Source organism: Syngnathus floridae, chromosome 13 (genome assembly GCF_059516105.1).
Source record: "Syngnathus floridae isolate MCC-2025c chromosome 13, RoL_Sflo_1.0, whole genome shotgun sequence".
NCBI lineage: Eukaryota > Metazoa > Chordata > Actinopteri > Syngnathiformes > Syngnathidae > Syngnathus > Syngnathus floridae.
This window is the reverse complement of record NC_142425.1, coordinates 9361999-9374325: the sequence shown is the minus strand read 5'-3', so window position 1 is coordinate 9374325 and position 12327 is coordinate 9361999. Positions and strand designations below refer to the sequence as shown.

At 42.8% G+C, this 12327-nt stretch overlaps 2 protein-coding genes across 6 annotated transcripts in view; one reads left to right on the top strand and one right to left on the bottom strand.

The window, feature by feature from the left end:
• The window catches only part of polrmt (polymerase (RNA) mitochondrial (DNA directed)), a 46550-nt gene extending 38434 nt beyond the window's left edge, over positions 1-8116 (top strand). For 4 of the 5 annotated variants that reach the window (XM_088394448.1, XM_088394449.1, XM_088394452.1 and 1 more), the window contains 8 exons: positions 81-167; positions 1148-1261; positions 4031-4083; positions 4315-4413; positions 4508-4580; positions 5027-5118; positions 5483-5556; positions 6631-8116. In XM_088394448.1, the coding sequence (XP_088250574.1) occupies positions 81-167; positions 1148-1261; positions 4031-4083; positions 4315-4413; positions 4508-4580; positions 5027-5118; positions 5483-5556; positions 6631-6680 (642 nt within the window). In that variant the 3' untranslated portion in view covers positions 6681-8116. The remainder of the gene's footprint in view (positions 1-80; positions 168-1147; positions 1262-4030; positions 4084-4314; positions 4414-4507; positions 4581-5026; positions 5119-5482; positions 5557-6630) is intronic. The other variant, XR_015862180.1, reaches the window with a different exon arrangement.
• The window catches only part of hcn2b (hyperpolarization activated cyclic nucleotide-gated potassium channel 2b), a 29070-nt gene continuing 24813 nt past the window's right edge, over positions 8071-12327 (bottom strand). The window contains exon 8 of the mRNA XM_088394453.1: positions 8071-10659. Within this exon, the coding sequence (XP_088250579.1) occupies positions 9755-10659 (905 nt within the window). The 3' untranslated portion in view covers positions 8071-9754. The remainder of the gene's footprint in view (positions 10660-12327) is intronic.

Here is a 12327-nt window from a genome sequence, read left to right as displayed (position 1 = left end):
TCATTCATTCATCTTCCAGACCGCTTAGGGAGGATCATTTTCAATGATGTACAATCTCATCATCTGTTTTTTTTTTTTAGGAATATGTATGGGAGGCATCACACTACCTGGTGCGACTGGTGTTCAGCGGCCTCAAGGAGATGTTCACAGGGACCAGAGAGATCCAGGTATGTTCAACATATCCATGCTTTTTTCCATCCATTTCAATTGAGCACACTTATTTGATATACGCTATAATAAATTGATTTACAATCTTAAAAAATGAATTCAACTCATAAGTCCCAGTGCCAATTTGCAAATAATTGCCACAACTTTTATGAGCGTATATTTCAAGTTTTGCTCAAGGGCGAATCAATGAGAATAATATTTCATCAGAAGCAACAGATAAACAAACAAACATCACTCCACAGTTGAAATATACTGTTGCTAACTTGTGATGAGTAACGTCCAGCTCCACTGAGAGTCATATTTTTCACTTATTAATGACTCGCTGCTGGCATTACGTGTTGGATGATGAAAAAGTGCCGACGGCACACATTCAGGCTCCATTTGTAGCATCGGGACTTGCACCTGGTGTGCATTATCTTCACAGCAGAGCACGGCCCGCTACGCTAATAGAACCGGCGCCTGCCCGCCCGCCGCCATGGCCTTCCTCCTTGGGGGATTGAGCTGGGACAGCCCGGGTCCGAGATAAAGAATTTACGGCGGCGAATCAATCCCGCCGCTGACCTCCTTCCTTCCTAGAACACGTCCCATTTATTCTCGGCACAATCTCTCCCCTCGGGCCGCCACCTATCCATCCACTCATTGATCAGTCAGTCTCTAACTATCTAGTTAGTCCATCCGTCACTCCCCGGCTGTCTCCTTGTCTTTGTTTCCGCCTCAGACAGAGCTATAAGATGAGAACGCATTTGCCCAGGAAAAGACTATCATCCATCTTCCTCACCGATGCGTGTGTGTAGCAACTTTGTGGCATTACTGGGACTTAAAGACAAAATGGGGCTTTACAAACAGCACTGTTGAATTTAGCTCTTACTGCAACAATTCTTCACCTGTTCCTCAGCAGGCCAGCGACCAAAAAGGTCATGTAAATGATTTATTGCACTTTAGCATATAGAACAAGGACACGACTCCCGTTTTGTTGCAGGACTGGTTGACGGAGAGCGCCAGGCTCATATCCAAGGCGGGACACACGGTGCAGTGGGTGACCCCCCTGGGTTTGCCCATCATTCAGCCCTACCACCGCACACGAAGCCAGTTGGTAAGCAAACGTACAGAGGCGCCATACCCTCACGGTTGGCACTATTCTTATCTCTGCTTCCATTCACCATTGTTTCAAGTTTCCTCCAGTGGGTCAAGCAATTCTATCTGACTTCTTTCATCATTTCCCAACCTTTATTGAACTAGGGCACATATTCTCATCTCATTTCACTCTACCCCATAAAAGTCACAAAGTACTGCATACAGTACTGAAATAATGATCTTGTATCAAATAAATAGTAGATAAAAATGGATCATTTGCCTTAGCGCTCCTGATGAAGGCTAAAAACTTGAGACTCACGCTGTTAGCCTAACTGCATCGTTAGATGTGTTTTTAGAAGAAAAAAAAAATTGGGAGATAATTATTTGTACTTTTCTGTAGAAAAAGAAAAGGGATGGAGATTCATGTAAATGCCACGGAATAAATATTTCATAGCCAATTTGCGGACCACTTCTTGCTTTCCTCACTGTGCTTTGGCATAGTTTGAAAAACACTCCTTGGAACAGCGAGTGCTGCCAACTTGTAGAGTCCAAATAGATTTTTTTTTTATTATTATTATATTAAATGTTGCAAAACAAACCTTTCAGTAAATGGACATGAATTTTGTCTCAAAATGTGCACTTGCGGTACTTTGTTGGTTTTCCAGTTTCAGTACACGACCGCTAGCTAGAAAAAGACACGAAGGCTTTTTGTATATAACAGCGCCCGCATGCCATTCTCAACGTATGGGATGCTTTCCCAAGCCAGAGTGCTGCGGCTAGAATGTCCAGGTCCCGATAGGTTGGCTGATAGGAGAGTGCGGCACTGATGGTGCCGTGCGATTGGCATGAGTGGCCCCCACTGTAATGGAGCTCCACAACATCATTAGAGTTGTTTGTCACTGTGGAGAGGCTGACAGTGGCGTGTCTGAGAGATAAATGTCAGCGTGGAGATAGCCCGTGCGCCAGGATGTGTGTGTGCGTGTGTTTTTACGCTCAGTTATTCCTCGTGTTGTAGCAACATTCTGTCCTCATTTTTGGTTTGAATAGGACTCAAAAGTTCATAATTCCACCTTTCACCAGAATCATTTTTCTATCTTTAACACAATTTTTTTTTTGCTGTAGATTACCCACCATGTAGCAGGGGATTACTGGGCTGTCATTTTTAAATAAGAATATGTGAGTGATTACATATCTCCCCAGGCTTATTAGCAAATGAAGGACGCGCACATACTGTTTAGCAGATGCCAAACGCTTGCAGCCAGCAAGGCCTCAAGCTTGCCCACTGTGCCGTCCTCTCTTAAGTATGACATCAAGCGGAGGGTCGCTTCAGAAGGGAGAGCGACACCTCGCAAACAGGTGCAAGGGGAGCTGCGCTGACAGATGGTGGCTCCCTCCGAGTCCATCATCTCTCATCCCGTACTTTCTTCCCATCACTTCTCCTTGCTTTAATGTCCAGTATGATTAGCCCTTTGAAGCTATCATATTAGCGCGCACGCGCACACCGATGTAGTGACAATGAAATAGCGTCACACTTTATCCTCTGCTTTAATAACACTCTAATCCAGCTGCATCACCGTGGCACAACAAAAAATGAAAGTAACTTGCAGAAAGGTCACCCCCCCCCCCCCCCCCCCCCCCCCCCGCAACGCATTGATGGATTAAATTCAATCTCCCTCTCTGCTTAACTCCAAGGCCGTTGTGTTACCGGGGGGGTCATTTGTAATTAGACCAGGGATAGGATTGCATCTCATGTGCCAGAAGTAGAAATACCAAAAAGTACTCGAGTACATCTCATGGCTGATGTGTGAGGAACCGGGAGAAGAATGGAGCGTGAACATACATCAGAGGCTGCCTAACAGGATTGCGAGGCACTAATCGGCTCAGGGGTCACTCCGGCTCACATTTCTTGTTTATTTTTTTTTACTCACTCCTAGCTACTCATATGGGCTGGCAGGTTTTGACTAGATCTTTCAGTTTCAAGAGTGAGAATTTGGTCAGAAGAAAACAAAGTGCACGACCATTTGTGGATTGACGCTTTATGTTACGTGATGATTGGGGACATCTTGCTTCTCTGTGCTTCATGATTGCTTTTGTACACGTCGCCATCCGCCCGCCAGCTCTCAGGTGATTTACACCGCAGGGAGACTTTCTCCCCCGCCGCTTTCCTCCTCCTGGTTAGCCAAGGTCTCATTCATCAGAGCCTTGAGTCAAGTCTCAGATCATCCACACTTACATTCGAATAAAACGGGCCACAGTACAATGTAAAACAATGACCTCATTTGTGTGTGCTTTCCATTTAGCACACCAAAGTTAGCTTCCATTACTTTCACTTCTCCTCGCTCAGACATGCCGCGGCATAAAGATGAAAAGCAGCTTGATGGACAGAAACCTCACACCCCCACCCCGCAACAATCCTGCTCAAGCGTTGATATACGAGATAACAACCGTGGCAGAGACTAATGGGCCACTTTTTTATCCCCGCCCCCCCCAAACTATTTTCTTGATAAAAGTGCGATTATGTCATTCATCGCTACCGCGACCTTCAAGGAATCGACTCGAGCTATCAAAGTGAGTTGCTTAGTAACTCCTCGCTGAACATCGCCGTGATAATCCATGTAAAGCCTTGTCACCTTAATTCCGCAATCTCTTTGCCTTCCTTCACAACCCGCTATCTATTAAACTTCATTTGTTGTCGACTTATACACAGTAGTTGCCAGGCGATGACTGATACATCTGACACTGTGATGATCAATAAATCTGAATATTTTGTTGTCTTTTGTTTCTGCAGCTCAATAGTAGAATCCAACAAATCAACCTCCGGATTAACTATGACATCAAACAGTAAGTGTCTTCTACTTTGACCTTTTGACCTTAAATCATTTTAGTTCTATTTAATCACCTATTGTTTGTTCATCACACACGCCACAATGTCTCTCAATCTATTTCTTCTCTGTTGTATACGTGGAATCTGGAATCATCTCCCAGCGGGTTTCATGATGAGATGAGTTGCTTGTTTGAATGCACAAGTGTGACACGTAATTAACATGCATGTCTTTGGTTGTTTCTTCTCAGGAAGCCCGACATAATGAAGCAGAAGAATGCGTTCCCGCCAAACTTCATCCACTCGCTGGACTCCACACACATGATGTTGACGGCGCTTCACTGTCACAGGTTTGTTGCTAGCTCGCTTTTTTCTTTTTTTTTGTTTTCATCTACAAATCCTTTTGCAATTTTTTATTTCTTTTCTCCTTTCAATCTCCCCAAGCTTCGGTTTGACGTTTGTCTCGGTTCACGACTGTTTCTGGACGCACGCGCTCACAGTGGACACCATGAACAAGGTATTTACTTTCACTTTCATCCTTTTGCTATCACATTTTCTAGCAGTTATAGCTTGAAAGCAGCCAAGCCGTTGATGTCCTTTTTCCATTTTGACCAAATCAACCAAGCGGTCCTCCCCCAGTACAATTATCTTCTCGCATAATCCCCCGTCTCTTGACGTGCCGAGGGCCGCCCACCTAATTACACAGGTAATTGAACTCGAGGAGGAAGTATTTAACGTATTAGTCAACACTCGAGCATGTGAAGCAGAAAAAAAGGCAGTTTTGTCTGAATGAACCAAAGCTCACTCAACCGCAACAAATATGTCAGGTAATAAAAAGTGCCTACATTTTTCTTTCAAATTGGACCAGGGAAATTATTGCTGACTGACTGTTGGGTCATGGACATTTTTGACGGGCGTGAGTGAAGAATGCCAAAATGTGACTTCAACCATTACCTTTGCTAGGTCTGCCGAGAACAATTTGTAGCACTGCACAGTCAACCCATCCTCCAAGACCTGTCCGACTTCCTGCTGCACAAGTACTGCTCCCGCCTTACGTAAGTGCCACACCCCATATTGGATCTATTAACAGATTTTTTTTTCCTGCCTATTCTGCAATGCTTGATTTTCTCACCCAAGGCAGGTTTCTCCTCATCTCCTCTTTTTTTTTTTTTTTTTCCTCTCGGAAATAATTGGATATTGTATCCTTTCCACTGGAGCCTGCACCCTCTCTCAGCAAAGTTCACAAAGCGCATTGTTCCATGAATGAGGAGCTTTTTAAAAGGCGTCACAACCTTCATCCAGAAACGTTTGCATCCCCTCCTATTTTGCTTTGTGGGCAGTTTTGAATGAGTTTGTACTTGCTTTGTGCAGTTTTCCCCCACGCCCTAACTTTTTTTATTGTGCCCCCTTCATTGGCAGGTCTGACAGGAAAAACAAAATGTACCTGGAGGACCGCAGGCTCATGCTGCTTCTAGCAGAGGTACCGCAGACAGGTCAGTCAGCATGTGGCTTGTTCCTAAACCTCTGGCCCAGCGCTTAGGGTGGCCGCTGCCCCCAGACATTGAGTACACTGTGTTGTGTTTGTCCTAATTGGTTGGAAGAGCATCCGTATGGCCTCAAGCGCTGGAACGAAGCGCTTCACTGGAGCTCGTTGAGCATCAATTTTCTGCTTCAGTCAGGAGCGACCTGAGCTCGTAATGGCTTTTGCTTCTTTCAATTCATCACTGATTGTTATATTTTTGAAGAAATATAAAAAAAGAAGCGGCACGAGAGTACGTCACATGATTTATTTTTGTGGAAATTCCTGTTAATTTTGCTTTTCGATTTTTCATTCTCGGAATGAATGGCCCGCTGTTTACAGAAATCCTTTCATCCTTCCAGGGACTTGGAGATGTAGCCTTTACGCAAGACAAAGCTCCAAACATTAAATCGAACCAATTTCCACATGAGCGACAAACTTCTTTGAAAAATCAATGAATGGATTTATCGTGCCCACCCCCCTCTGCGCGCATGTCTTTGACGCCCCCCTGAGTGATGGTTGCCATGGCGACAGCACACAGACACGTCCCTGTCAGTCAGGTGCATGGAGGTTCTCTTACACAAGCGGCCCCTTCCGTTCGCATCCTATCTGCTCGCTAACTGCCGTCTGCAGAGCACCGACAGCTGGCTGCTGTACAGTGATTGCTAATAATTGTGTTCCGCCGCGACATAATCAGCTTACGTGGCCCAGGCCGGTGGACTTAATATCGCAACTCATTGGATCCTTTTAATCTTCATTGGGATGGTTACTGAACTTATTGTTCCTGATCTGAGACAGGGAGGTCAACAAGACCAAATGTCATCCGGTTCAAAAAGTGGCCTTGGATCTTTAAAACGCCCAAACATAATGTCTTCTTATTGCGTTCTAATTAATACGTAGATAAGACGTTGCAGCAAAAAAATTCCACTTGTTGATGAACCCAACCCTTAATGTGTTTTTAATGGATTTCCTATTATAAATTTGATTTTAAATTTCCCCTGTTTGTTTTTACATTAAAATTTTAATCATGTCTGTTTTCCTTCTCTAGGGGACTTCGACCTGAGCCAGGTGAAAGAATCCACGTATTTCTTTAGCTGAGGTTATGTCTTGGCATTGATTTAGAACACGCCCTGCCAGCTTTTTCAAGACCTTCAGTCCTTAGACGTTTGGCATCCTGGTAATGAGGCCTCTCTAAGGCCTCTTGTGCGTAAGGGGGCGGGGATGCCCAGAAAGACTTGAATCAAGGAAAAGCAGCGGTTTCATAACAAAACGCTCGCATCAGAAGGTGAGAGCCGCACTCGTGCTTTTCAAGTGCCAGTGATTGGCGATGTGTTTGTGTGCGTAGTTGCTGGGCGGGCAGGTAGGCGCGGACCCCCCGCCAATTGTGACTTGTCGTTATCATCATCATCGACCCATTTCATCAGCATCCATCAATCCATCAACAGCACTTGAGAGCGTTTGATGCCGTCCACTCGGCCATTCTAAAAATAAACTCAACCACAAAGAAATCCACACGGAATGTTTTTACCACACTGGAAAGAAAAGAAAGTTGCTTATTTACATGATTTAAAAAAAAAAATAGTATTTTGAATAAAATAAATTTCCAAGAATAGATGAATAGATAAATACTTAGATTTTGTTGAAAATAATCCTTTAAGGATTTTTTGTTGTTGGGAAAAAAAACTGAAAAAAGATTTCTTCTGAGAATGAAAACAAGAAAAAGTCAACAAAAAAAAAATCCTTTAGGATTTTTTGTTGGGAAAAAAAAATTTATGATTGCTTCTGAGAATGAAAACAGAAAAAGTAAAAAAAAAAAAAAGTTTTTTCTATTTAAAGAAAAGAAAATGAATAAGGTGAAATCAGGAATTAGGAGAAGCAATTGTTTTACAATACTAGTAAACAATTTTTTTCCATGTTTAATCTTGTTTTCCATTCTGACATTCTAAAAGAAAATCAAGACTATTTTTATCTGACTTAAATTAGTCTTGTAAAAAATCTTTGAGTATCATTTTTTTCTTTTCAGTGTGGCTCTCCATCCTCCTCTTCAGTGAGTGGATGTGACAACCATCCCGAAACACAAAGCGTTGTTTCAAGTCAAAGAGCACGCGCTTGTTCTATCAACTTGTCATATTTCAAAAGTCACCACAAAAGCTTTCCACAGCCTTCACATCTCAACATCTTTTTTAAAAATTCAATTTTTCCTTGCAGTACTAGTTGAGGGAGCATTTAAAAATAGCACTCGTGGCGTGTGGACAGTACTTTTAAGAACCATGTGAGGCGTCAATACTGAGCTGATTGATGATCATGTAAGTTACCTCCTATTTATATGTGAAATCATTTTATAAAACTGATAATAATTGCTTGTTTATGACGGATTGACAGTTTGAAAGTCATTGTGTGTCGGTGCTTAGTATATAAAAAAAAATATTTTTGGAAATTTGCTTCTCAATTATTTATTTAGGTGTGTGAGGAAAAGAAAAAAAAACTATTCACCATCACATTCCTTTATTGCATTAAAAAGTTTTGCAAAGTGATATTTTTGTGCTTTTCCAACATGCTAAATCGAGTTCAAGAACAGGACGCATTGGAAATCACATTGACTCTATACTATGCTGTATTCTTATTCTATTGCATTGATATATGGAGTATAAGGAACAATGCATTGATATTATACAGCCACACACACAAAGAATATATTATGTCGAGACTACATACAATGCTAGGCACTATGTAGGTATGCACAGTTTCAGATGGGAATGCAATCAAATAAGGTCTAAGTAAATAACCTTATGTACAATTAACTACAATATGAAATCTTCTTGTATGTAAAACATTTTGCATCACGATGTGTCGCTGCCATGAGTTATAAACTGTAGTTGTGATATTGCTGTGGTGGAAAAGTGAAGAAGATATATTAACAAGAAAGTCAACATCACTAACATGAAAGGAAAAAACAAGATGACCAAAAAAAAATAAAAAATTCAGGACATAATTAGGGTCCAACTGATTGATCGGCTGATATTAGCTCTTTTAAAATCGGCCATTCAAACACAAGACAAAGACGTTTAAATATTACCCCCTCAACCCCAAAAATTGGCAAAATATTACAAATCAGTCAAATGTTCTGCCTGTAATTTGTATTTCTATTTTTTTATATCGACAGTATGCTACTTTTATTAGTAGACTAATAATAGTAATATAAGGAAAACCTGATGTACTTGAGAAAACAAATGCATATTCAGAATGAGCGCAAACAAGAAGTTATCTAGAAAACCTGACATGCATCTGTGATTACTACAAAGTTTAGTAAAAATTTGTTGACCCGTGTACTTTTAAGCAGCCAAAAATAAGTTCCACTGGGGCATAATTTGAGCATAAACAAAAACACAGCTGACCTGAAAAATCCTGCTTAAAATAAAACACTTGCCATAGAAAGTCTTGAGCTACACAAAGTGAACAAAATGAAAGAATGATTATCATTGGGGGAAGAAACCATTATTGGCACAGCATAATGCAATCCAGTGGAAGGGGAATTAATAACAGACCCAAACAGACCCGAGGGATTCAATTTTCCACTGTGATTAGGCAGTAACGGTGCGGCAGCCATTAGGCAGATGAGCTGAATGGAACGTCCCAGTGAGAGGGTTGGTCTGCAACCTAAATGCTTTTGGACACAAATCGGTGACATCCAATGAACTTTTATTGGCACGGTTGAGCTGTTGCTTAAAGCCTGAAGCACTTGGCTGTTGATCCAAATACATTTGAGCGAAGAAGACTGACCTGTATAAAGAACGCGAAGGTTTGATCCTATGGTATGCTAGCATAGTGAGTTCTTTTTCTAGTCCTCCATAAAAGGTTAGGCATATATTGTGAACTAGCGCATACAAAGGAGGTGAATTTGGGAGGTTGCTACTAAGCTAGGCTATTAATCTGTGCATTTTCTGTTATGTCAGTGAGCAGAAACAATGCAGAAGAGTTTTGTATCAGTCTACTTCTGCCAGTCACTCCTTGCATACATTCACGCTGTCCAGAGGTGTCAAATCCAGGTCCAAAACTGTGGCAAGATTTTTTGATTCAGGACCTGGATTTGACAACTGTGACACTGTCCCACTGGAGTACATCAGTTTCCTCAAGTTAAGCCCCTCATGAACCCCAGAAGGCTTTAATTATAATCACAAGTTCGAGGATAACCGAGATCGGACTTTAATCTGCTCCGTCTCGGGAAGGCTCGTGATGGAGTCCTTCTTGGGTCGTACCAAGTCCCCGACGGGTGTTCCCATGGTATACCCTACACCTGTCCCGAAGGCCCCCACTGACAGCTGGTGGGGTAGCACAATCCTGTGCGTTATAGCATTGCAGACACCCGAATGGCCCGATGGGGTCTGAGCTGGTCCGATGGAAGTCGAGGAGACTCGCGTGGATAGGGAGGGACTCGGGGCTACCGGGTGTATCACCTCGTGTGGCAACGAGGGCTGAGAGGCCGACAGCGCCCTGGTGTCCTGGCTGAGACTCCCCATTGGCAAGGAATGCGTGCTTTTATGTACACTGGGTCGGTGCACAGGGGTTGGCGTGTGTTGCTGGACCAAAGACAGTTGAGAGCCGGTGGTGGGACCAGCAAGGGCGCCTGAGCCGTAAAGGAATGATCGAGGGCTCTGGACAGTCGGGCTGGAGATGAGTGGAGCGAAAGCACCAGAAGCAAGAAGCTGCGACTGCAACGGCGAGCCGGGATTGGATACATTCTGCAACACCTGGAATCTCCTTACCATCCTCGGAGACTGCAATGTCCCGCCCCCTGGCGAGTTCCCTTGCATGGGCGGACAAAGGCTCATGGCTACAGCTTGCTGCAATGTGGCGATAGCGGAACTTTGGGGCTGTTGAGAGGAACCTGCTGGAGTATAACCCCCAGTGTGCTGAGGCGACGTTACAGACGAGGGCTGCGGTCGCGGCACGTCCACCCGTTGAACCATCTCACGATCGTATTTGACGATCTCCTGGATCATCTCGTTCTCACGGTTGTTGAACACGCCTGAGTTGAGATCGTGCTGAACTTTGTGCATCAGGACGGAGTTCTTCTTGCCTAAAACAAAAAGGTTAAACGCATTAGTGTTGTGAATGGCTCCGTGGGTCAAAGCGAAGGTTCTCAAACGTCCATACATCCATACAGGGCCCACTACCAGATATTTTTACAAAGACGTGATACACTTTCCAATCACACATCTGTTCTAGTAAATTTCCATTCCAGATGATGAAGTCTCATTTAAATCTGTGGCAGACGCGAAGCGAATAAACGAACCGATTGTCTTCCCTGAAGTGCAAAAGGCGGAAAAAATCGTGTTCCTTGGAGAACAACAGAGTGCGTTTGTCAACCTTTGTATCATCTGTTTCAATGTTTTTTTTTTCTTTTACATAACTCAGTAAAACAGATGGGGTTGGCAGCACAACATTACCCAGGAGAGCAGATAAATGCCAAAGAGGTTGATGATAATCTCATGACAAGGCTCATAAAGCGGTTTCACCAATGATCAGTCTTGAGCTCTTTTCCAAAACAGTCCTTTAGGGTTTGGATGAGCATGACAATTAGAGCAAAGTATGGTTCGACGTACCTTAGGGTTGATCTTGACAAATTAGCCGTGACTAAGTAGCTAAGACCAATTCTGGTGTCTTTGAGAAAGACATTGATACCCCAGTGTATGCCATCAATGTGGTGGGTCAAAGGTCAATGGATATTATTAAGACTAATATCACTTATAGTATGTTGTTTAGGTATCATTGATGCCTTAAATATCATAGTGAGCCTCTGAGGCCGTGAATCCAAAGAGCACGTTTGAGTGTACGTGTTCCATTTTGACAGCTGTATGGATCCTCAATAAGCATTCGTGCTCACAGATGCTTGATAGCAAAATCTTTGAAGCGTGTTGGATGCTATGAAAACAGATGCCTGTATCGGAATATTGGACTCGCCGAGATGCATTGATTGGGTCATTATTTTCGAATCTATTCAAATTATGTATTCTCATTGCAGCTGCTGTTTGATGTTCTAACAACAACAGAAGGCACCGGGGCTGATTATCGTCCACTGAGTGCACATGAACAGAGTGTTTTTGGTTGATTAGGGCTTTAAAACACACAGTCCAAATATGCACGCTGACCAGCGACTGGTAATGTGTGGAATGTGGTTGCTATGGCAACAGGTGAGAGGTGAGAAAGTGGGATTTTTGCACCTATGTAAATGGGAGACGAGAGAATGCAGCGGTAAACAGGATGATCATTTTTTAGCGACAAGCTTCAGCATGCTAGCTAGTGTGACAAATCTTTGCAGTTTTGCTTCTAAGGCAGTAATCATGGCCTCCCCGGTGCCTGGCATCAATCTGCCAAAAAATTCTCAAAATCCTCAAAATTACTAATATGCTACTTAAATGAAGTAATCGATTAACAAAACTACTCTTCAAAGAAAAAAAAAACTGAATTGAATTGAAATGTACCGGGAGCATAAAAAAAAACACCAGATTGTCAACATTACAACTATACTAACACTATATACCAAAAAGAAAAGATGTGATCTAGTACAGAAGAAGAAAAATAAGATTCAGTGTTGTAAACATCTGACTGGGATGAACCAGAGGATAACTCTTTAATGAAGAACAATGAGTCATGTGAACACTTATGGTAAGTTACCAGGGTTTGTGTGAGGCTCAGGCTTGCTCTGGCTGTGCTTAGGGTTAGGCTTGCTCTTGCTGTGCTTAGG